General features: G+C 43.0%; 1 protein-coding gene across 1 annotated transcript; it reads right to left on the bottom strand.

The window, feature by feature from the left end:
• Window positions 1–5,806: 5,806 nt before the first annotated feature.
• LOC149459824 (sterol 26-hydroxylase, mitochondrial-like) lies at window positions 5,807–23,775 on the bottom strand. Its single transcript, XM_089680590.1, has 8 exons — window positions 23,308–23,775; window positions 20,889–21,086; window positions 18,440–18,603; window positions 15,064–15,230; window positions 14,511–14,592; window positions 11,483–11,683; window positions 7,580–7,751; window positions 5,807–6,425 (listed from the first exon to the last, which is right to left on the bottom strand). The coding sequence occupies exons 1-7, from the start codon at window positions 23,561–23,563 to the stop codon at window positions 7,593–7,595; spliced, it is 1,227 nt and encodes a 408-aa protein (XP_089536716.1). The 5' UTR covers window positions 23,564–23,775; the 3' UTR covers window positions 5,807–6,425; window positions 7,580–7,592.
• Between the last annotated feature and the right edge of the window lie 2,968 nt (window positions 23,776–26,743).

Below are 26,743 nucleotides of genomic sequence, written 5' to 3'. Positions count from 1 at the left end.
TATTTGCCTGTGTTTTTTTTTAAATTGACTTTCTTGTAGAACTTTGGTCAACATCCCTGGGCAGATGGGGGAATAAGTGACACATGTAGAGGGTATGGGGGGGATCAGAGCGAGGTGATGGGACCCAGCAATTAGTGTCCAGCTCTCCCACCAGCTCACATTCCAAAGTCTGGACAGCCAGAGGCAGCCAACAGCGGGCAGCGTGGCCCGAGTACCAGTTAGCATACAGTGCCCAGTGGAAGGTGAGTGCCGACCCTATCCAGCTAATCCTTTCATTGACTTCCTGAAAAATTCTCTTGGCCCTGTATATGTATGTATATATGTGTATGTATGTATGTGTATATATATTTATATTTTGTAAATATCCCCTCTTCCCATGCGCTCTATGCACTCACCAGTTAAAAAAAAAGTCTACTGTCATAAATATTTTACTCTTTTTCAGGGTTTTACCCGTTTATGTTGCAGCTCACATCCTATGCTTATTACAAGTCCCCTAAGTGATATAATATTTTAAAGACAGATTCTCTTTAATGAGATATGAGGGGGGCACCTCACCTGCTTTCCATTGAAGCCAATAGAGCATTTGTGCACATACACGCAAATACAATAGAAATAAAACATGTCTGCGCTCAAATCCAAATAGCTTTACACACACAGTATATATACGCCATCAGGTGCCACATGAATACCAAGAAAATCTCAATCAACCCTCTGTACACTGTACACAGCCTTACACATTTTTAGCAAACTTTGTATATAAACAAGGATTTGTAGTTCACATGCATTGCAAGATGTGTTTAAGTTGGCCAACTGCTTCAAAGTAATCCCTCTCTGGCCAGTCCCTACTCTACTCTGCAAAATGAAAATAGCAATTGCACCATAATAGGTATCGTTGCCAATGTCAGTGTGAGAGCAATAATTCTAGGATCATAATATATCATTAACTCTAAACTTATAACCTGAAAAGTCTTTGAATGGTTCATCTATAGACATTATGGTCAGTTTGTTGCCATTTCACAGGCGTGTGCATTTTTAAATCTTGACATGTGTGGTCTCTATTCACTTTGCACAGCTTCATCTTTTATATTTTACCAAAACAATGTGGATGTTATATTGTGTTTGTGTGCACTGATATTCATTTTAAAGTATTTTTTCCTAAACATTTGTGTTTGATACACAGCTACGCAAAATAATTGCAACAGTCACCATTTTATTCTCCAGGGCCTCTGCTTTCAGAAAAATATATAACGTTTGGGGGTTCTAAGTCATTTGCTAGCAAAAAATGCCCGATGTTAATGTGTGTGAAAAAATTGCCCAAGACAGGAAGTGGTTAAAGCCAGCATGGATTGATTTTCCCCCGCCAAGCTGCGGTTTGAAAACTACAGCTGGGGTGCTGCTGTGCAGAACACTGCAAGATGTTAAATCAATCTACTAATATTGAATACATTTTTAAAAATCTTTGTTATATGACTTATGACATGCATAAACATATGAAATAAATGCATAGTTGGGGTTCTTCTTGAAGTGCTTCCTTTGGTCCTAGCAGCATTTTAATGTTCTTCTTAAAGCAGTTGTAAGACTTTGTTTTTTGTTTTTTTTTTTAAATAATAACGATGTTATACATGAGTGCTCTGTGCAAAAGTATCGCACAGGGTGGCCCCGAACCTTCTTTTTGGGTCCCACACCGGCAATCCTGATTCCTCCTCTTCTCTGCGTGCCACCATAGAAAGCCACTATGGTTGCTCATGTACAGACTCGCTCCTGAGCTGGATTATGTGCATCCAAAGACACGCGTCCCCCGCTTTCTTCTCATTAGATTTGATTGACACTTCCCTCCTGTCTGACCCTCTGGTTTGCACCAATCCTGCAACCCGCACAGGAATGGCAATCCTAGGTCTTGACAAGGAGCTTCTAACAGAGCTGACTTCACCTTCCGCTCAAGCTCTAAAATTGTTTTAGGTTTTCTTCACCTTCTGTCCATATGATGAAAATATCATCAATATACAGTTGCATTCAAAATAATAGCAGTGTGTTGAAAAAAGTGAATAAAGCTCAAAATCCTTCTAATAGCTTTTATTTCCATCCACACAAATGCATTGGGAACACGACACATTCTATTCCAAATCAAAACGTGAAGAAAAATATATCAAAGTTGTGTTGTTCCTTTCAAAAAATGGAAGAAAAGTGAATATTAGACGGTTCAAAAAAATTGCAGTGCTGGTATTCTTCTTTACAAACTCAAACATTCACTATATAAACTGAAAAATGTTTGAAGATTTTGCTTTCCTTTGAATGACTTCATGAATATTTGGTTGTAGTCGCACTGTTTCTGAGAACTGCTGTACATCTGTGTTGCATGGAGTCACCCAACTTCTGGCCCCTGTGATCAGGTATTCCAGCCCAGGATGATTGGACCACATTCCACAGTTCTTCTCTATTTCTTGGTTTTGCCTCAGAACCGTTATTTTTGATGTCACCCCACAAGTTTTCTATTGGATTAAGATCCGGGGATTGGGCTGGCCACTCCATAACGTCAATCTTGTTGGTCTGGAACCAAGATGTTGCACGTTTACTGGTGTGTTTGGGGTGGTTGTCTTGTTGGAACACCCATTTCAAGGGCATTTACTCTTCAGCATAAGGCAGCATGACCTCTTCAAGTATTCTGATGTATTCAAACTGATCCATCATCCCTGGTATGCGATAAATAGGCCCAACACCGTAGTATGAGAAACATCCCCATATCATGATGCTTGCACCACCATGCTTCACTGTCTTCACAGTGTACTGTGGCTTGAATTCAGTGTTTGGGGGTCGTCTGACAAATTGTCTCCGCCCACTAGACCCAAAAAGAACAATCTTACTTCCATCAGTCCACAAAATGTTGCGTCATTTCTCTTTGGGCCAGTTTGTAACCTCTTCAGCACATGTCTTTTTTCCAACAGTGGGACTTTGCAGGGGCTTCTTGCAGATAGCTTGGCTTCACATAGGCGTCTTCTAATTGTAACAGTCCTCACAGGGAACGTCACACCTTCTTTCATCTTCCTGGAGCTGATTGTTGGCTGAGTCCGCACCATTTTGGCTATTCTATCCATTTGAATGGTAGTTTGTCGCTTTCTTCCACGTCTTTCAGGTTTTGGTTGCCATTTTAAAGTATTTGTGATCATTTTAGCTGAGCAGCCGATCATTTTCTACACTTCTTTATATGTTTTCCCCTCTCCAATCAACTTTTTAATCAAGGTACGCTGTTCTTCTGAACAATGTCTGGAACGACCCATTTTCCTCAGAATTTCAGAGAGAAATGCACTGTAACCAGCATGTCCAACATTTGCTGCCTTCCTTCCTTAAATAAGGGCAATAATTGCCACCTGTTTGTCAAAGAATGAATGACCTCACTAATAGAACTCCACACTGCTATTATTTTGAACACGCCCCTTTCAATTAGTGATTCAATGACACAGAATCAGCAGCATGCATGTCATGACTGTTGGGTCTGTTGGATTTCTATTACTCTACTACACCTGCTAGGAAATTATTTGCCATGTAGAAATATCATTTCTACCAAAAACAGTGATTGATCCGGTTAGTGATGTCTGACTGCTATTATTTTGAACACAACTGTATATCAATATATAAAGCATGGAACAAACACCATACAGATACTATCGCTATATTGATGATATTTTCATCATATGGACAGAAGGTCAACACTTTTCATCCATCAATCAAACTAAAAATGAAATACTCAAACACACATGTCAACTTCCTAGACATCACAGTATACATCAAGGATGATACGCTTCACACCTCAATATATAGGGAACCCACTGACAGATGCAACTACCTCCACAGTTCCAGCTTCCACCCCCAACACACGAAACGTGCCATCATACACAGTCAGGCCATTAGATACCACCGAATATGTTCTGATCCAAGAGACAGAGATACACATCTCGGGACACTAGCAGACTCCTTCCATAAGAAAGGTTACAAGGACAAAACTATGAACACCGACATAAACACAGCCTTGAGAACCCGAAGGGAAAATCTACTTCAGTACAAAGAGAAAAAAAACAAACAACTGTGTAGCTCTAGTATCATGTTTATTATTAATATTTAATAATGGCGGCCACACAAAATATTGTCACTTTGAGCCCAATTTGGACCTTGTCACGTAGGGGTGGATTCACTTTTGTTGCCAGCAGTTTAGACATTAACCACTTGCCCTCCAGAGGATTTACCCCCCTTAATGACCATGCCTCTTTTTGCTACTCAGCGCTGCACTAATTCAACTGGTAATTGCGCGGTCATGCAATGCTGCACCCAAACTAAATTTACGTCCTTTTTTTCCACACAAATAGAGCTTTCTTTCGGTGGTATTTGATCACCTGTGCGCTTTTTATTTTTCACGCTATAAAAAAAAGACCGAAAATTTTGAAGAAAAATTATATTTTTTACTTTCGGCTATAAAAAAAAAAAATATATAGTAAACTCAAAGTTAGTTATAAATTTAGGCTAAAATGGATTCTGCTCCATGTTTTTGGAAAAAAAAAAAATCCCAGTAAGTGTATATTGATTGTTTTGTGTGAAGTTATAGCGTCTACAAACTATGGGAGAGATACTGCAATTTACGTCTTTTTTTTTTTTTGCTATACAGCGCTGCGCTAGTTTACCTGACAATTGCGCGGTCATGCAATAAGGTACATAAATCAAATTTATGTCCTTTTTTTCCACACAAATAGAGCTTTCTTTTGGTGGTATGTGATCACTTGTGCTCTTTTTATTTTTGGTGCTATAAACAAAAAAATTTGAAAAAAAAAATCTCACAGTACACAGGACATGGAAATGCAATTATTTTACTAAATATAAATTGCTAAATACCTTTTCTGATCAGCAGTTAGAGCAGTCTTGTGACTTCCATCAGTGTCCAGCAGAGCACTACCCAAAGCTTGTAGGGGAGTTTACTTTCTGCTCTAGGAAGATGCAGAACCCCTGACCTCTGTCTGGACAGTGGTGATTGGCCCTATGCTGATCACATGCACTCTCCCAAGAAAAAAACAACTCTCTAGCAATACACATCAAACTGAGCACGTGCAAAATGCCTACAGTTCAGTCTATCTAATCAGGAGATAAGAGGTGGTCACTTGAAAAAGGGAAAAAAAAGGGGAGGAACAGAGAAGACAGGATCAAACAGCCTTTTTACACAATGCGGAGGATTAACCCCTTAGGTTCCACAGTGAGTATAACAAGCATGCTGTACTGTATAAACAGACTGATTTTACTGTTGTGGGTTTAGTAACACTTTAAAGCCAACTGAACTTTTAGTTTCAATCAGCCAAATACATTTTAGATGCATAAAAACAAAATGTCTGACAGTTTGTTTCCTTTAAAAATCAGCCACAGTGAGTAAAAAAAAAAGCCTGTTCCCTGCCAGCATGTTGTAGAGTAGGTTCCTTGCTCTCTGTGGGGAACCATTTATTTCTGCAGAGGTCCAGCCTATCCCTGCTGAGTCTGAGCTCTCCAATCATTTGGGATATGAGCTTTGCTGATTGCAGAGCTATAGGTTGAAATCACTGGAGGCATGTCAGACCTCTGCAATGAGACCATGTCTCTGCAGCAGCCAACAGGCTTTTCTACTCAGGCTGTGGCTGCTTTAGAAAAAAAACAAAAACTGTAAAAGACACTGTTTTGTTTCAATGCATCTGGAAAGTACTTTGCCTTTTTTTAACCTGAAGTTTAATTTATGAAGAGAGTCTATGTTAGCCAAATAAATGCAAAGCACCAGACAGTAACCACAAATAATCTGCACTTTTTTCAAACACTTTATTATTTGCCAGTCAATTACAACAAATCAGGTATATTAGTAAACCCTGCAGCTATTATTTTTTGCTCGCTTGTACTGCTGATCTATAGCACTCAGCATTTCCTCCATACAGCAGTGTCAAGTGGCATCCCTGATCTGCATGGTACCCGAGCTTGCTTCTAGTTAGCTCATTGGGATAACAAATGAAAAAAAGGAATCTCTAGAAACGTTTAGATTTGCATCCTCCTTTTAACACTGAAAAACATACAGAGAAACGAGGGAGTTTAAAAAGACCAGAGCAGACGAATTTAGTTTATTGCCCAGATTAAAGCTGGACTTCAGAGATGAACGCATATTTTCTAATACAAAAGTCATGTGTTCTCGTTGGATCTCTGTGAGCTTTGTGTATTTCTTCCAGATCTGGGCAGTAATCCAGTGCGAGACTTCCTGTAATAAAGACCGCTCACTGCTGCCCTCTCTCCTTGTGCAGGAGGACTGGTCTGGTCTCCACCCCCTACTGTAGTTTTCTACAGACAGCTTTTAGTAGGTGGGTCCTGCTGAGCCCCTCCCACAGCTCTTCTCTCTGCACAGGTTGTGTACAGCACAGTGATGATGTCAGAGTCACCTGTACACGGTAATATCTGGTTTTGTAAAGGTATTTAATGCACATAAAAGATGGAATGATAACCTTTATGGCTGTTGAGAAATATATTGAAATGAAAATTTTTTTTTTTCCTGGAGTTCCTTTTTAGGGCTGGTTCCCACCATAGAAACAGTCTGGATGAGTTCCTGGCGTTACGTTTTAGGACTGGTTCACATTCTAGAAACAGTCTGGATTAGTTCCTGGCGTTACGTTTTAGGACTGGTTCACATTCTAGAAACAGTCTGGATTAGTTCCTGGCGTTACGTTTTAGGACTGGTTCACATTCTAGAAACAGTCTGGATGAGTTCCTGGCATTACGTTTTAGGACTGGTTCACATTCTAGAAACAGTCTGGATTAGTTCCTGGCGTTACGTTTTAGGACTGGTTCACATTCTAGAAACAGTCTGGATGAGTTCCTGGCGTTACGTTTTAGGACTGGTTCACATTCTAGAAACAGTCTGGATGAGTTCCGGTTCATTTTTTTCTCTCTCTTTTGCCTTCAACTTAAATAAGGACATGTGCATTCTGGCGTGTTCCAGTGCATTTTACTGCGTTCCAATACAGTTCAGTGCAGAAAAAAAATGCAGCATGTTCTACTGTTTTACTGGAACAGACCACACAGGTGTGAACTAGGCCATTGGAAACCATGTAACCGCCTGTCAATGCATTTTTGATGCAGATAACAAAAAAAAACGCACAGGACTGCATGTAATGTGAACTGGCTCTTAAAATCAAATATATAATAATATTGTCTTTTAGGACCCTTGCATCTGTATAATGATTTTTGTTTTTTTGCATATGTATTCAAGATAAAAAAAATTTTTTTTTTACACCTCCATAAGACAGATGTGTATTTGGTAGAATCTGAGCAGTAGTGTGATGCAAACTAGTGAACATCTGACCGCCATTAAAAGCATTGAACGCAGCATTCAGCTCTACACTCCTGCTCGCCTCTGCAAAAGTTATGCCAAGCACATGTCCTGTGATCGATCATGTTTCATTCTCCCGGGTGCTCGGAGATATACATTTCAGTCTGTATATACCAGAAAGTGCGGACAATGTAACAATATATATGTATACTATCAGCTAGGACAACAGATGGGGCTGTCTGATTTTCTTCCAGTTAAAATGCTTACATCCTATTTCACTTCAGTTTCCTTGAAAAGGTTTTTTCAGCCCCGTATCCATTAGTGGCGATCGATCGATGAACTGCAAATTGATTGGAATGTCTGACACAAGAACCACTCGATTCTTTGCCTTAGGTTCCTTCATTTCTGGGTCTGGCAGCACCTGGAATTGCCGGATCATCTGGAGATGCAAAGAAAATTGTTACCGAGACATGAAAGTGGAACTCCAGCAAAAAAAATGTTGTATCAGATAGAGCTGGATAAGGCTTTTATAACTTGCAGTGGGAACACAGGACAGAAAATGAGGGAAATCTTCACAACAGAGTTACAGACATACACTATATTGCCAAAAGTATTGGACCATCCCTCCAGATCATTGGTTTGTTCCAATCCCCTCCATGGCCACAAATGTATACAATCAAGCCCCTAGGCATGCAGACTGCTTCTACAAACATTGGTGAAAGAATGGGTCGCTCTCAGGAGCTCAGTGACTCCAAGCGTGGTCCCGTGATAGGTGGCCACCTGTGCAATAAGTCCATTTCCTGGTTACTAAATGTTCCACGCTCAACTATTAGTGGGATTATAAGTGGAAGCAACAGCAACTCAGCCACCAAGTGGAAGGCCACGTAAAATGACAGAGCGGGGTCAGCGCATGCTGAAGAGCACAGAAGTCACCAACTGTCTGCAGAGTCAATAGCTAAAGACCTCCAAACTTGGTGTGGCCTTCAGATTAGCACAACAACAGTGTGTAGAGAGCTTCATGGAATGGGTTTCCATGGCCGAGCAGCTGCATCCAAGCCTTACATCACCAAGTGCAAAGCGTCGGATGCCGTAGTGTAAAGCATGTCACCACTGGACTCTAGAGCAGTGGAGACGTGTTCTCTGGAGTGACCAATCACGCTTCTCTGGCTATCTGATGGCCGTGTCTGGGTTTGGTGGTGGCCAGGAGAACGGTACTTGCCTGACTGCATTGTGCCAAGTGTAAAGTTTGGTGGAGGGGGGATTATGGTGTGGGGTTGTTTTTCAGGGGTTGGGCTTGGCCCCCTAGTTCTGTGAGGCAGGGAAGGAGCGGCCCAGCCAGAAGGCCTGGTAGCAGCTACCGACCCCACCAGCAGCCACAATACTGACATTGCTGCTGTCCAAAGGTGTTTCTGTTGCTCTTTCATCCAGTATGAGGGTGCTCTAATATAGGAGGTGTGTTACTGGCCAGATTACCAGGTAAAAGCAGAGAAGAAAAAGCAAAAAAAAGGAAAAAAAAAATTTAACACCCACCACATCTAAGGAATATATTATATATTTGGTTTTAATATATTATATATTTGGCTTTAATATCGCTTTAAAGCAGGGTTCTCCAAACTTTCTAAACAAAAAGGGCCAGTTTACTGTCCTTCAGACCTTAGAGGGGCCAGATTGTGGCCAGCGAGGAAAGAAAAAGTCTCAGGGCCAACATCAGGAAGAGTAAACAAGGTCTCAGGTGTGGTGTTCAGTTGCATAGTGCGTGTGGTGAGTAGCAGAGGAGTAGTGCCCTATCAGTGCCATCACTGGAAGGAATATTGGTCCATCATTGATGTTAGTGGATGGAATAGGGCCCCATCATTGATATTAGTGGATGGAATAGGGCCCCATCATTGATATTAGTGGATGGAATAGGGCCCCATCATTGATATTAGTGGAAAGAATAGTGTCCCATTGCTCGTGCCAGTTGGGGGGGAATTATTATTATTATACGGTATTTATATAGCGCTAAAAGGTTTGCTCAGCGCTGTACATTATAGTGGGGGACAGTACATGAGACAATACAGTAACAATACAAAACACGGGTTCAAGGGCCCTGCTCTTTCGAGCTTACAATCTAGGAGGGAGGGGATAGTGGTACAGGAGGAAATGGCTGTGGGGGATGGAGTGGTAGGAGGAGTGGAGGAGTACAGCAGTTAGGTGAGGGTGGGGTAGGCTTCCCTGAAGAGATGGGTTTTCAGGGTGCGCCTAAAGGTGAGGAGGGAAGGTGACAGTCTGATGGATTGGGGTAGTGAGTTCCTGGAGAAGTCCTGCAGTCGGGCGTGGGAGGTGGAGACCGGGGAGCTAGAGAGTAGGAGGTCTTGTGAGGAGTGAAGGGTATGTGTTGGGTGGTATTTGGGAATCAGGTCGGTGAGGTAGTTAGGGGCAGTATTATGAATGGCTTTGTACATCAGTGTTAGTAGTTTGAATTTAATGTGTTGGGCAATCGGGAGCCAGTGGAGGGAATGACAGAGGGGGGTGGCAGAAGCGAAGCAGTTGGTAAGGTGGATGAGTCTGGCCGCTGAGTTCAGGATAGACTGAAGCGGGGATAGTCTGTTATGAGGTAGGCCGGTGAGAAGGGAGTTGCAGTAGTCCAGACGTGAGATAATAAGGGAGTGAACGAGTTGTTTAGTGGTGTCTGGGGTTAGGAACGGACGTATTTTGGAGATGTTGCGGGGGTGGAGCCTGCATGAGTTTGCCAATGATTGGACATGGGGTTGGAAGGAAAGGTTTGAGTCTAGAGTGACACCTAGGACTTTGGCTTGTGGGGTGGGACTGATGGTGGCGTTGTTGGTCGTGATGGAGAGAGAAGGAGGGGGGGCGTGGGCTGGGTGGAAGATTAGGAGCTCGGTTTTGGAAAGGTTCAATTTGAGGAAATGGAGTGACATCCAGTCTGATATGTCGTTCAGCAGGTGGGTGATACGGGCGGAGACTGAAGGGGTGAATTATGCCCCACTTTGGTGCCAGTGTTAGGAATAATGCCCCAAGGGCCAGATAAAGGCTAGCAAAGGGCTGCATCTGGCCCTTGGGCCGCAGTTTGGAGACCATTGCTTTAAAGGGTTAGTTCACCTGTTAAGAAAAAATGAAAAAGAAAAAAAAAAAAGGTAAAACAAACACTCTAAGCCACAGGTGTTAAACTGGCGGCTCTCCAGCTGTTGCTCCCATGAGGCATTGCAAGATTGACAATTACAAGCACATGACCCCCAAAGGTAGAGGCATGATTGGACTTGCAGTTTTGCAATAGCTGGAAGGCAGCCAGTTTGACATCCCCCCCCCCCAGTCCCACCAAGGCCCTGCTTTACTTAGCTCTGTGGGTAATAAGTTGTCAGCGCCCACACAGATACCTCCCAACCTTTTGAGATAAGAACGAGGGACACCTATTATCAAATGTATGTATGCATAAGACACACCCCCTTTCAAGAGAATTATACAAAATAAAATATAACTTAGACCCACAAGTGTTTTTTTTTTTTATACACTACCATTCCTTTATACTGATTTTTGAAATTTACAGATGCAGCAATTTAGATGGAAGGTTTAGCACTGGGAAACACTTTATGAAAGATAACAATAGATAAAGCATTTTATATACAAACTATAGCGATCAGACCAAAATGAGGGACAAATGAGCAGGACAGAGGGAACTATGTTCCAAATCAGGGACAGTCCCTCAAAATCAGGGACAGTTGGGAGCTATGCCCACACAGCCAGTGCAGTGGTCTGGGGACCGGAAATGCATTTTCCGCTCCTCCTTTCTGCAGCCCTTCCAGGACAGATCAGACTGATTCTGATGGGTCAGCACTGGGAACAGGACTAGAATCGGTCTGATCTGTCCCCGAAGTCTTGCAGGGAGAAGGGGAAGAAAATGGATTTCAAATCCCCAGACCACTACACTGGCTGCATGGGCACCGACACCTCATTACCCACAGAGGTAAGTGCAGCAGAGACGGAGGGGGGGCATGTAGAGCATTAGTTCACCTTTTCTTATTCTGAAAAGGTGAACTTACACTTTACATACAGGGTACCATAGGAGTGAGGACTTTACTCCCAATAGGTTATACTGTAATATTCTGAGAGTGAAATTAAATGGACATATGGCATTCATACACCAGTATCTGATAGTAGCACACAACTCACCTGAGACAGAGCTAAGTGCATTTCCAGCTCAGCTACCCGACGCCCCAGGCACCCCCTGACCCCATACCCAAAGGGGATAGAGCTAAAGGGGTGATGTTTCCTCTCAAAGCTGCGCAGCCACCTCTGGGGCAGGAACTTGTCAGGTTCAGAGAAGCTGTTCTCATCCCGGGACAGAACATAGTGAGAGAGTACGAATTGGGTCTGAAAAAAAAATTGTACATTGAGAGTGAGCGGTCTGCTGATACTCTTTTTACCATTTACCCTCAAGGATCTCTTCATTAGTGCAGATTGCCTCAAAAAGCATCAAACTCTATAAAAGGAAGGGTTCCCTGTACCCCCCGAAACACAGACTGTTCTTAGAAATGCATAATTGAACATTTTTTTTCTAGATTCATGAAACTTCTGGCCCTCTCATATTTTACTTGAAGCAATAAAAGCCCTTTGATAAAAGTATTTAAAGGCTAAAAGTTTACTTTTCCAACAAGTTCCTTTGCATTCAATGCCCAGTGCATGTCTTGGTATTTTAGGCAGGATGGGGAGCGTCCCTCACACTGGGAGTTTTTCTGACAGGCCTGGGAAAGGCCACACGTATGATTTCAATGAAGCACTGCACGGTGTGTTTTAATATATTGGGGTGCCTGAATGCATTTTTATTGGAAAGGTGAAATTAGTCTTTGCACCAATGAAAGCCAGGCAAGTAGCATTTTCAAAAAGAGGTCATCAGCTGCAGTCATTGTGTATCTACCAGGGGCGGACTGACCATTCGAGCACTCGGGCACTGCCCGAGGGCCCGGGGTCAGTAGGGGGCCCCATGAAATGTCCCTGGTACCTTTTATAGGCTTTGAGTGTAGGCAAGGACATAGGGGCCCCATGATCCCCTATTGCCTGGGGGTCCCATGAGTTGTCAGTCCGCCCCTGGTATCTACCTGCACAAATACCAGGGGGGGTAGTTTGAATTCTAAAAACCATTGTACTGCTGACAGACTCTCGCTTTCTCCACTTTGTCCAAAACAAATATTTTTTTGGCATTGGACTGGCAATTTTTGGTAGCACAAAAGCATAACCAAAAATTACTCATGTACCAGCAATAAAAAGGAAGTCAGGGTATGATTTCACAGTCTCGTGTTGCAGTCTGTGCTGGGACAAGGTCCTATAGCACCCAAGGCAAAAAAAAAAAGGTCAGAGGGCACCCTCCACCCCTTCCAATTAGCTATCACCTTCTCCAGCAGAATATGTTTCAGGTGTTGCCCTCTTGACTGCTGAAGTTCCCAAGGTTATGGTCTCTTCTGCTAGTTGCCTGGTTGGCTGGCCAAATCAGCCCAGAAACACCCAAGGTGAAAACTTCAAAATGCATTTCTTCTCCTTAGCCATTTTTTCCCAGTTCACATTATACAGTATATATTTCCCTAAAGATTTGGATCCCTTCCAATTCCCATTGCATAGCCTCTGGGTAGATGCTTGAATTATTCTGCAGTATGTACAGTGGTACCAGGGGTCAGGGTGGTAACTGCCTAGCAGAGACCAAGCTTAGCAAGAAGAGAGCCTTGTTCCCTATAATATGCTCCTTATTTCCCTTGTAGAACTCCTTTCCATGTATTGGGTGTTCTATGTTTGGAGGAACTTTTTGACACATATCTGTCTGAACATGTACGGACTTTATTATGGATGGATATTTATTGTATCTATGTTTATGTGTGTATTTACACTTTATGTGTGGCATCTCTTGGGGATATTCATATGTGTGTATTTGATGTCATTTTCTTGTTTATATTTTCTTTTCTAAAACGTTTTTACATGTTTTGTAACATTGGAATTGATAGGTTTATCTCCGGGACTCAGGAGTGCTGATTGAGGCACGTTCTTTGATTAACACCTATAAGAGACAACACTTCTGATTCTCTCTTTGTTATGACCAAGCAGGTGACTGTGTGAAACGTGTTACCAGATACCATTGTCCTGGTGCCTTTTGTGTCCTTTTATGCATCAATAAACAAACAATCTTTACTTTTTCATCATACCTCCGGTGTTTGGCCAAACCCTTCTTTTCCATGTGTACCTGGTGACGAGCCAGGGTCTGCACCTGTGTTGGATTTGATTTTGATTGTTTTACCTGAGCGGTATTTCTTTTTTCATTAGAACAGAAGCCAGGCTGGGTAAAGAGGTAGGCAGAAGAGGCAACTGCCTTGGAAACGTCAGCCGGAGGGTGCACAAAAGAGCAAGACCCGAAACCTGTGCTACTGAAGAGGTTCACAGCTAAATGGGAAGGCATGGGGGGGGGGGGGCGCTCTGACTTCTTTGCCTTGGGTGCTGTCATGTTTCACATGACTGTCATATGCCTTTAGGTGTTCTTTGTATTTAGTCTCTGCTCCTCCCTTTCCTTTGGTTTAGTTTATGCTGTATAGATAGCCCTTTCCCAGTAAGGCTTTTCAGCTTCAAGCCTCATGTCATGAAGCAGATCACATTATGATCTTTTGACCTATCCGATGTTCATTGTTGTAAAATTCTCTCAGTTTGTGGAATAAACTTCACAAGATCTACAAAATGTCTTCTGGATTGAGTCACTGTCTGTGATATTCAACTAAGATTGGAGTTATCGCTATCTCATCACAACTGTAAGTTACAGAGATCACACTTTCAATGCTTAGATTGGAGAGACAGAACAGGTGCTAAAAAGGACCTTGTCCGGCCACTGGAGAGAAAGGAAGCAAGCATACCTCTTGTGTCATCTTCCACCCCAACTGGCAGCCATTGATGTTTAGAGGACTAAGCTTCCAAAAATCCAGAGAACCACACTAGGGCTTCAAAAAGGACAAAGAAAGGTTTCTATTGAGTGTTTCTCAGTGTGTGGTCTCCACTATTAGGCAGGGAGCCTGTTGACTATAAACTTATAAACTGAAAAAAAGTTTCAGGGCCTTTTTTCTTTTTTTTGATTTTCTTGCACCACAAGGTGGTCACTTCTTCCTACCCCTCAGCCCCCCATTACTGAAGAAATGGATGCAATACCATCCTTATAATGGAAATTACTTACATCTTTAGGGAATACATATCCTTCTAGAACGATCTCCTTGTCTGTTATAATACGTCCGTTTTGTGGAACCACCGGATACAGCCTAAATTTAAAAAAATGTATTAATGTGATTGTTTCAATAAATACACAAAAATGTATAACCCTGGAGGTTATAGTAAAAGTGGGACTATAAAGGAAGAGTTATCCACCTCACTACTGCAGAGCACAGTACATCTTTAGAAAAGAAGGACTTCACATTTCTCATTCTTGTACAGATTTCAAATATAAGGAGATTATTCCTTTCCAGGACAATAGCTGGAAGCATGCAAGTCAGTCCTTTATACCCAATGGTTAACCGTACATCCAGATCCACTAGTGTATAGTACAGATCTAGCACAATATCGCACAGCCATTTTTTTCCAACTGGATCGCAAAACACAAAAAGAAAAAAAAAAAGAACAAAACAAACAAACACACACACACCACACAAAAAAACTAACTGGGTTTCCTTATTAAAGGATACAAATAAAACGTTCTCATATATTTTATTAGGTAGTTCAAAAGAGACTCTTGCCTCAGGGTTTCCTTGAAGACTGCTTTCAGCAGAGGCATTCTAGCAAGATCCTCATGGGAGGGAACTTTGTCTCCTGGGATAACTCTCACCACCTCCTCATAGAGAGTCTTTTGGACCTCTGGGTGCTTTGCCAGCAGGTACAGGGCCCATGTCATGGTATTTGATGTCTGCGGGAAAATCAGATAAAAAAAACTGTTGTTGTGGCTCTTCTGAAAATGCTAGTAGCCTGGCTCTCTTGCCACTGCTCTGGTTGTTATATCAGACCAATAACAAGTATACAGAGAAGTCAGCATGAAGAACAGAAATTGTTCAAAGGTCAGCAACTCAAAGTATTAGACCAGAAATCAACAGGAGATCCATGTAAATAGCATTTTCCAATAGAGATCAGCAAGGACTACCTAGGTATTTCTGTCATGATAGGTGTATATTAAAGAATAAGTTATACCTTTTATGTAGCACCTTGTAGACAGGTGCTGGGTTAGGTTCATTTAGTTTTTAACTCTATTGTAATCAGTTGAGCTGCATGTGATTATTTTGGTCTGTGCTGCGTCTCACTAGCTGCAGGATTGACTGCGTTCCCCTTTTTCTGGAGGTTTCTGGAAGACAGCGGGCTGGGAGAGTCAAATGAGCAGCTGAATATGTATGCAATCCCAGCCATCCTCTGGGGAAGATGGGGGGGTGACCAGATGGTGGCTGGGAGGGAGCATAAATAATTTAATTGCAGCAACTCAGAATGGTTCTCAGTAGTTTGTATGGCCTCCACGTGCTTGTATGCATGCCTGACAATGTCGGGGGAGGCTCCTAATGAGACCACGGATGGTGTCCTGGATGGACAGAAACATGATATCCCAGAGGTGACCTATTGGATTTAGGTCAGGCGAGTGTGGGGGCCATTCAATGGTATCAATTCCTTCATCCTCCAGGAACTGCCTGCATACTCTCCCCACAAGAGGCCGGGCATTGTCATGCACCAGGAGGAACCCAGGACCCCCTGCACCAGTGTAGGGTCTGACAATGGGTCCAAGGATTTCATCCCGATACCTAATAGCAGTCAGGATGCCATTGTCTAGCCTGTAGAGGTCTGTGTGTCCCTCCATGGATATTCCTCCTCAGATCATCACTGACCCACCACCAAAACGGTCATACTGAACGGTGTTACAGGCAGCATAACCTTCTCCACACCCTTTCACGTCTGTCACATGTGCTCAGGGTGAACCTGCTCTCATCTGTGAAAAGCGCAGGGTGCCAGTGGTGGACCTGCAATTCTGGTGTTCAATGGCAAATGCCAATCCAGCTCTATGGTGCTGGGCAGCGAGCACAGGTACCTCCTCATGCTACCAGTAGTGACACTGACCCTAGCCAAAGGCAAAACGCGTGAAAAACAGTCAGAAAAGAGGAGTAGGGAAAAAATGTCAGTGGCCTCCACCTGTAAAACCATTCCTGTTTTGGGGGTCGTCTCATTGTTGCCCATCTAATACACCTGTTGTTAATTTCATTAACACCAAAGTAGCTGAAACTGATTAACAACCCCCTCTGCTACTTACCTGACCAGATCAACATCCCAGGAGTTTCATTGACTTGATGCTAGACTCTGATTATAAAGTGTTCCCTTAATATTTATGAGAATTGTATAACTTAGGTATTTCTGCTAGTTTTCTGATGGTTCATTGTACTCCATGATCTTTTACTGAACAAGCTGTACGAGGCAGTTTTCCATTCCAGTTGTTATCACTTTGTACTATGGATCTTCTAATCCCCCCTCTAATTTTTGCACCTTATGTGCTTGGTTGTAAACCAATGGACCTGACACAAAGTACACAACTTTAGCTCAATAAACCGTTTACATATAAAGTGCAGCGCAAACCAACAAACAAATTGGCATACTTGACAACTCAATACAACCTCACTGTAATTAGACCAGTGTAACTATACCAACAGACACACTTACTGAATGAATAATAAATCAAAAGTGAAAAATAGGGTGTATAAAAAAAAAAAAAACACCACACCAAAAGTTTTACAGCATAATATACATCAATGCATGTAGAGAGTCCATGGAAGTCCATATATAAAACACCAAGTGAACTAAGATAAATGAGGAATATTGTACTGCATTTAGTGATCCTTTAACCACTTGCCTACCGGAAACTTTCACTCCCTTCCTGCCCAGGCCAAATTTTTAGCTTTCAGCGCTATCACACTTTGAATGACTGACTATTGTGTGGTCATGCAACACTGTACCCAAACTAAATTTTTATCATTTTTTGAGACAGCTTTTTTATTTTACTATTTTTATTTTTTGCTAAACAAATGAAAAGACTGGAAATTGTGAAAAAAAAGTTTTAGTTTCTGCTATAAAATTTTGTAAATAAGTAATTTTTCTCCTTCACTGAGGTGCGCTAATGAGGCTGCAGCGATGGGTGACATTGATAGGCTTCACTGATGGCCACTAATACAGTGATAAGTGCTAATAAAAAAGCACTGACACTGTACTAATGGCACTGGGCAGGAAGGGGTTTACATCTGGGGCGATCAAAGGGTTAACTGTGTGTTTTAATATGTAGACAAGCTGCTTTGTATTGCTCTGCTGTGCAGAGCAATACAAAGCAGCCTGTTTGTGCTGACAGGCGAGAGATCTGTGTTTACACACAGACCTCACCCCTGTCAGCTCAGCCGCCAACCACCAAGTCCTGGCTGAGAATCGGTGGCCGGAACCTGGTGATTGACATGCAGAGGAGCCAATGGCGGCGTGGGTAGGGATCGCGCCCCCTACCCGGAAATGTAACGCACACAATTTTGCACATTCCTGCTGCCCTGTACCAGTACTTCTGCTATAGGGCAGCTGAGAAGCGGTTTTACTCATAGGGACACTCTCCTTTGATGACACTTAAAAGGATCATTGAATGCAATAAAATATTTCATCATTTCTCCTAGATCACTGGGCGTTTAGAGATGGACTTACTACATGCATTGATGTATATTATGCCTTGAAATTTTTTTTTTTTTTTTTTTTTTTGTTTTTTTACACACACCAATTTTAGTTTTGTCTCAATTTATTAGTCATTTTAAAATAAAAAAAATATAAATCCCATAAAATATAGAAGGAGTCAACTTATAAAGCATAAATTCCCTTTAAAGTAAAAATGTGCTTCGGTCGTGCAGGTTACGGGGTCACTTAGAGGCTCCCCTATATCGGGTGACTCTCTCACCATCTTGTCTACGTGCCCAATGGCCAGTACATAGCCAGTAATGTCATATGGTGCTGGAGGGGGAGAGGTCTTTACTCTGTAAGCTCCATCCAAATACTCCTTTAAAAAGTTGTTACTATTTCTGAATAAAGGAAATTATGAAATGAGGAAGCCTTTACAGAACACACTGTGTCCACCCCAGCTTGAAGGATCTCCGGCATGATCCCATACACCTCCTTCAGGCCCAGCGTCCCATTGGTCAGCAGATGAGTAAGATAGGCTCCTCCCAAATCTTCTCCTCTTTGGAGGCGCCCTTCAATGTCTTCCATTTTCTTGTCAATCATTTTCGTCCCTACAAAGAGCAAGTGCATTAACAGTGCAGCATTTATTACAAAATGTGGGATGTTAGTAAAATGCATCTATAGCCAAAACCTTTTCTAGTTTTGTAGGGAGTTGGAAAGGATTAGAACCCCTATCCGGTTTTACTGATATCTGAGGCTCCATTACAAAATGCAAATCCAATCTGATGTGAACAAAAGCTCATTGGCACTCTGCCCAAGCTCATACCTTAACGGATTTTAAGATGGTTGGAAATGTCCGACATGAAATATGCATTAAGCATATCCCTCTATAGTGTGTACCCGTCTCTGTAAAGAGCACTAAGTGCCATTTCTTTCTGCTGCCTTGTTCTACTACTACTTCTGACAGGTTTTCCTGACACCAAGAGAAAAATGGTGACAGGGGAGGGAGCTCTAACAGGTTGACAGCCTCAGCTCTGTTCCTGTGAGCTGTGTGGAGGGGTATGTCTCCCTTCCCTCCAATTAGCGCAGAGATCTCCTCACTGGAGCTCTGCAGAGTGTAATTTCACCTCTCCGCCCCCTTTTTTCTAAACTCTTAAAAAAGCTTTCTGAGAAGAGAAAAAAAAAAGGAGAAAACGAAAAGAGAGAAAAGAGAAAAGGCAAATTGCAGATAAACAGGTACAACTTATGTAGGAGGATTTGTTTAATCTCTGTGTATCACCCGAGACCAGCCACTTCACTAATTATATGTAAGGGTTTCAACCACTTTATTTAGTGAACAAAGGGAAGCTATACATGGTTTTAAATCAATTGAATTTTAAATGCATATTTTATATAAATTACACACTTTATACAAGGATCTTCTTTGCTTCCTGTATATAGAGTTTGCAGTGCATTCTGGCCTTTCTAATAAGCAAGTCCAGCACTACATGCTCAGTTTTGTGATTACCCGAGTCTAACCGAATTCCTAGACAGCTTTCTCCTGGTAGTCACAGTATGCAGTAGACTCATTCAACCATGTATGTTGTAAATACACAATGCAGAACATAGCAGGATATCACATTATCCCAGCCATTTACAGCACAGCAGAAACATTACTCAGAGGTGGTGAAAAGCAGGCTCAAAATTGCTATCCGCTGGTAACATCAGATATTCTTAGTCAGTATAATAAATAAAATATATGAAAATACTCTACGTTCTCCTTGCCAGATGGTGCCTTGTGTGATTGAGCAGGTTGGCCGTAGGATTGGACAGGTTGGCCGTACGATTGGACAGGTTGGCCGTAAGATTGGACAGGTTGGTGGTAGGATTGGACAGGTTGGCCGTACGATTGGACAGGTTGGCCGTAAGATTGGACAGGTTGGCGGTAGGATTGGACAGGTTGGCCGTACAATTGGACAGGTTGGCCGTAAGATTGGACAGGTTGGCGGTAGGATTGGACAGGTTGGCCGTACGATTGGACAGGTTGGCCGTAGGATTGTAGAAGAAAATGAAAGAAAGAGCGCACAAAGCTTGCGCATTACCTCGATAAATAGTGACTAATTTTATTATTAAGGAAATATACTCACAAAGTGATGTTATAACAGGCATAAGTAACCATAATCCACACAGGGTTACAGGTAAATCCAAAAAGGGGGGGAATGAAGGCTAACGCGTTTCGAATGGTGCTTAGTGTCACTAAACAGGCTGAACTGCTGTAATACTGACACTCAGTGGCTGAATGTCTGCTTGCCATGGGAACTCTGCCATACTGAAGTCTCTATCTGCTCAACCCAGCTCTGATGAAGAAGGGAGCACCCTTCGAAACACGTTTTCCTTTATCCCCCCCCCCCCCCCCCTTTTTGGATTTACCTGTAACCCTGTGTGGATTATGGTTACTTATGCCTGTTATACCATCACTTTGTGAGTATATTTCCATAATAATAAAATTAGTCACTATTTGTCGAGGTAATGCGCAAGGTTTGTACGCTCTTTCTTTCATTTTCTTCTACAGTTTTATCAAGCTTCCCCAGCTTCATGATAGAGCTGCACAACCTCTGATCACCAGCGGATGAACTCGCTGCTTGTTACTAAACGCCCGTTTGATCTGAGTCTTTGAGCGCAGGAGATAATGGATATTTGATGACTGTGGCCGTAGGATTGGACAGGTTGGCCATACGATTGGACAGGTTGGCCGTACGATTGGACAGGTTGGCCGTACGATTGGACAGGTTGGCCGTACGATTGGACAGGTTGGCCGTACGATTGGACAGGTTGGCCGTAGCTAAAGCTGGGTATGGAAATCAGTTTCTTGTGCACTGTACAAACCTGATTGCTTGCAGATCAAGACATCACTTACCATAAGCAAAGAGGGTGTCCCAGGCCTCTACAAAACGTCCCCAGTAAGGAAGCCAATTTCTGGTCCAGTGAGGTAGCCGTTCAAGCACTACCTCGTTCTCCAACATGATTCCAACCGAGCTGATGAATTTCTGGGTTTCATCTGCAACCTCACCTCTGAGACAGCCCAGGCGGGCCTCAAATATTACACCACAGATGCCTATGACAACGCACACAATTAAAAAATTGCAGATAATAATAACTGTAAGAAAATGGTAAAATTACCTTGTGTAATGCATTTCGATTGGCAGTAATGAATAAAGACAATTTCTATAGACTGGCATTCAGGCATTTCAGCAGTTGGTATATGTACAGTATCACAATGCAGTAGTTGGTAATTGTACAGTATCGCTAGGCTTGGGCCTGTATTACCAAAGGGCGACTTCTGCTGGAGGGGTGGCAGTTTGCGGTACGATGGGATGGCAGTTTGTTGCTGCTGGTGTAACACCCTGCTATAATATGTCTAATGGAGGATGTTGAAGCCAACACAAGATTTCACTGTCCTGCAGAATACTAGCATTCACATGTTGAAGAACAGCCATGTGGAACTTGTATGCTGAATTGCAGGACTTTACTAATGAGCATTGCAGCTGGAAACTACATTTCCCAGAGGAGCTTGCGTGTGGGCGGGGACATATACATCTCAAAGCCCAGGAGACTGATTAGGAAGTGAGAGGGGAGAGAGAGGAGAAAGTGTGTTGATGGCTGGAGTACTGGACCAGGCCGCAGAGCCAGAGAGGGAGGAGTGGAAAGATTCGGTCTTGCCACTCAGCGCAGTGAGCCAATCTGGGATGCCAAATCAGGACTGGAGAATCTTCCGTGGGCCCGCCCCCCATCTGCTGAAAGACAAACCGCTAAAACCTGCCGACACCATTGATTGGGTGAGAGTCTCGTACACTCACTATCCAAGCTGACCACAGGACACCCAGCTGCAGGCCAGGATACAGCAGTGCCAACGGAAACAACAAATTTACCCTTCCCAGGTAAACAGGATTTCTACTACTGTTGCCTGTGGCCCTTGTCACACAAAGTTGATCTTGCTCACAGACACTAATGCCAACTGTTACATTTCACTACTTCGAATGTGTCCTTGTTTAGTGCCTTAAAGGGGACCTTTCATCAGTTCACTACCATTAAGAGGAGAAGTACTTATTAACTATCATCTACACCAGGGGTGTCCAAACTATGGAAAAATTGCATAAAAGAAATTGGGATGTCTCACAAAATTAAATATTATGTAATAGAGTCCAAAAAGGAAAATTCTTAATTACTGCATAATGAAAATGCTGCTGACTCACCAAATACAATGGTGGTGTCCTCAGAACCATGTTTGTTCTCATTAGGACCTCTATGCCAGTGGATCTCTTTCCCCTGGTTTTCTCTTCTTTTTACTGTGTCCAAACTATGGCCCTTCAAGTGTTGAGGAACTGCAAGTCCCATAAGGCCTTGCAAGACTGACATCCACAGGCAGAGGACTTTTAGTACTTCAACAGCTGGAGGGCCATAGTTTGGACACCCCTGATCTACATCTTAGATCTTCACACCAACTGGGCCCCAACTAGCGCATGGAAGACTATATTGTTCTTAAAAAGGTACATTGGTTGATTATAGACAAGAGCTCTCTCCATTTTCAAATCTAATCCTTGCCATCAGGTTCTGAGGACCCGCAGTGAGTTTTTCTGTTTATTCATAGTTTTTCTCGTTCACTGGGGATTCAACAGTCACCTCAAGTTGGAGGCCTTACTGGGAGCTGGGCAGGGTGTGGAGACTAGGTGCAACTTGGAAGGGGGGGGGGGGAGTACCTGTACCTATTCCCATGCATGTATGTGTATATACACACACTGTAATATTAATTATACACACACATTGCAAAAGAAGTTAAATGCCAAAGAGTTCTCTTCCAGGCAAGCCGTGGAGCTCCAGGGTGCTTGTCAAACAGAGGAAACAGGATTTTCAGTTTTCTCAGAGACTGGAAAACCCCCACTTTGGGTCTTGGAGCCTTGAGTCTTTGTAGAGACTTGGGAGGCATGAAGTGTATCATCCTGGGTCCAGGTTTTGAGGACATCCAGCACACTGACTGTGCAGGGCTTTTGTTAGAGACTTGACAAGTGTCTAGGGCTCCATCTTTGTAGAGCGGAGTTCTCAGACCTGGAGCAGCCCTGAACACTAGTGGGAGAAGAAACCCCTGAACCATCAGTTTGGCCAGTGGCCTGTATATGTTAATCACCACACTTATATCCAGTATATAATGCCTTTAATTGAATCCAATCTGAATGATTGTCATGGATGACTGCAAGTCACAGCTCTTGCACATTTCTTTAGTAGGGACTTTGTGTATTATAGCGACAGTGCCTCTGGGTGGGAAGAGTACCTGGACTTACTTTCAAAGGCAAACTTATACATCAGTTCAGCCACATTGGTCACCACCAGTCCCGACTGACTCTCTGCTCTCAGCTCCCTGATCTTGTCCAGCAGTTCGGGGACCACCTCGTTCAGCGTGTCAGTGTAGCGCACGGCATCGGTTGGTTTCAGCATCTTCTGGTTGAGCACTGAGCGCAGTGTTTGCCATCGATGGCCCTGTCTTTGGAAATGTATGACATTCATTTCATTGGGACAAACCGTGAAAGGTCTAAACATACGACTATGGACATTGATGCCAACTTGTTCTATAGACACAATACTGACTTGGTGGCTGGGAACGACTTCCTGTTAGTCCGGACAACCAGCCGAGGCATACAGAGGGCGGGAGGAGATGGAACGGAGGAAGGCCGGAGCCCATCGGGAGGAGAGAGCCACCCCCGGCCGGCCAATCCCTTCATTTACTCCCCCTCCCCGTATATATATTATCACTGATCCCGGACACCGCCGTGTATACACCCCCCTCCTCTGTATATACACCACACCCCTCCCCCCTCCTCTGTATATACACCACACCCCTCCCCCCTCCTCTGTATATACACCGCACCCCTCCCCCCTCCTCTGTATATACACCCCCCTCCTCTTTATATACACCACAGCCCTCCCCCCTCCTCTGTATATGCACCACAGCCCTCCCCCCTCCTCTGTATATACACCACAGCCCTCCCCCCTCCTCTGTATATACACCACACCCCTCCCCCCTCCTCTTTATATACACCCCCCCCCTCTGTATATACACCACACCCCTCCTCTGTATATACACCTTACCCCTCCCCCCTCCTCTGTATATACACCACACCCCTCCCCCTCCTCTGTATATACACCGCACCCCTCCTCTGTATATACACCGCACCCCTCCTCCCTCCTCTGTATATACTCCTCCCCCCTCCTCTGTATATACACCTCCCCCCTCCTCTGTATATTCACCACACCCCTCCCCCCTCCTCAGTATATAAACTGCACCCCTCCCCCTTCTCTATAGATACACTACTCCCCTCCCCTCTATATATACACCACACCCCTCCCCCACTGTATACTGAGCGCTGATCCTGTATATACACCTCACACTTCCTTTATACATTCCCACCGCTCATATATACCGCAATATTACCTCCCCCCCTTAAAAACTTTACCACTTATCCCTCACTCTGCATTTATAGTATATACTGAGCCTCTATATAACCCCCCCTTCTTTACTGCCAATCTATACCTCCCTTTCCCCACTGCTTGTGAATACCCCCCATTCTCTACTGCCTGTATATACCACCACCCTCCTCCCACTGCCTGTATATACAACTTCCCCTTCTCTGCTGCCTGTATATAACCCCCCCTTCTTTACTGCCTGTATATAACGCCCTCTTCTGCCTATATTTACCACCCCCCTTATTTACTGCCTGTATATAACCCCCCCTACTTTACTGCCTGTATATAACACCCTCTTCTCTTCTGCCTGTATTTACCACCCCCCTTATTTACTGCCTGTATATAATCCCCCCCCCTTATTTACTGCCTGTATTGGAACATATGTGGTTGTATTCTGGATTACACGAAGTGCTCTCTATATTGAACCTTTTTCTTGTTCTCTTTGTAACTCAATAAATACAGATTTTTTTTTTTTTTTTTTAATCTGCGTGTTCTGTAGTTCCTGTCATGTCTGCACCCGGTATTTATTTTGTGATATAAAACATTTCAACAACGAGTTTCGTGGGGAAGAAAATGGCAAATAAAAATCTCCTCTAGTGTATAGAATTGTGACACAAGTCATATTGTAATTGAATGTTATTAGAAATGACCTTTCCTGTTCAGTCATCAGCGCTGTGATCTTCTGTAATATACAACATGGCAGCCTGGAGGTGTTCTACACACAGATGGTGTACAGAGCGCCCCCCACAAATGTCATTTCCTGCTTGTGTGATTGGTTGACTGATTTCCCAGAAGTCTGCACTAAGATACAAGTCGGATATTGGGCATCCTCTGCAACAAAAATGTCATTTTTGATGAGATACTCAAAAAACTTCATAAAAACTTCCATGCAGAGTGAAAACTTTGTGAAAATTGTGATCGTGTCTACACACATATCCTCAGTTCGTCATTGAAATCACATGACTTACCCTGAGTGATTTCAGTGACGCAACACATTGGTACGCAGTGACGCAGCTTCCGGCACGTGGTGAAGCACAGCCGGCGTGGACGCCATCTTAGGACACCCAATTTCCCTAAGCCATGCAGTACACCCAAGCATGAGGTTTATATACAATTTTGTGATGTTATACAAGTGAGTGGGCATTTGTTATTTAACCTCTTGCCGTCCGCCTGCTGTTTATAAATGGCAGGGCGGTGGTACTCCAGGGGCGGGTTGCCGTTCATAAACGGCACCCGTCTTTTCTAGCTGTGCGCACTCCTTGGGAGCGTTCAGCACCACGATCCGGTGCCCGCTGTGTCCTCAGGACACAGTAAAACACCGATCATCGGACGGGACCTCTGTACGAGGTCCCGATCATGTGATAACTGATAGGCCAATCAGTGATCACATGCAAAGTAGTAAGCAAGATATCACTTGTGACATCATTGCTTACTACGTGTGAAATCTGTGAATGATCACAGAGGTCACATGGTACAAGGCTATTCACAACAGCCTTGTACCATGTGAGAAGGTGTGACCAATCACAGCCCACTCAGTATTTCTCAATGGCTGCAAGAATGCAGACAGAAAGAAAAATGATTGCTTTTACATCCTATATGGGTGTAAAAGCAATCACTGTAAAAAAAAAAAAAATCTTCATCACCCCCACAAGTAGTACAGTGTCAACATGGTGACACTGTACTGCTAGGGTGACAGTATGTAAAAAAAAAATAAAAAAACATAAATAATAATATAAAAAAATAAAAATGTAAAAAAAAGTTTAAAAATGATCATTTTTGGTTTTAAACTAATTTGGCTTATTTTTATTTTACTAAAAATATAACGGAATAAATTTTTGTCAAGATTTATGATGAAAGATTATTTATTTGCAAAATTTTATAAGAAAAACACTTTTTAAAAAAATTTTTGGACATTTTCATTTACATAGCAAAACAATACCACCAAAATAAAGCTTTATCTGTCTCAAAAAAATGGTAAAAAATTCATATGGGTACAGTGTTGCATGACCGCGCAATTGTCATTCAAAGTGTGATAGCGCTGAAAGCTGAAAATTGCCCTGGACAGGAAGGGGGTGAAAGTGTCCGGACTGGAAGTGGTTAAAATAAAGGCTTTATTACTGTAATTACTACACTGTGGAGGGTCTTTTGTCTCTCACCATGGGGGGTATGGGAGAGTATGTTATATAGCAGATGTACATGTCGTGGGGGGCCTGGAGAACCGTGTTACCTACCAGAGAGGGGGCCACAGGTGGATTA

The sequence above is a fragment of the Staurois parvus genome, unplaced genomic scaffold (assembly GCF_062004578.1).
Source record: "Staurois parvus isolate SC_StPar_1 unplaced genomic scaffold, SC_StPar_1.0 ptg000245l, whole genome shotgun sequence".
NCBI classification, from domain to species: Eukaryota; Metazoa; Chordata; class Amphibia; order Anura; family Ranidae; genus Staurois; species Staurois parvus.
This window is presented reverse-complemented; position numbering and strand designations above follow the sequence as displayed.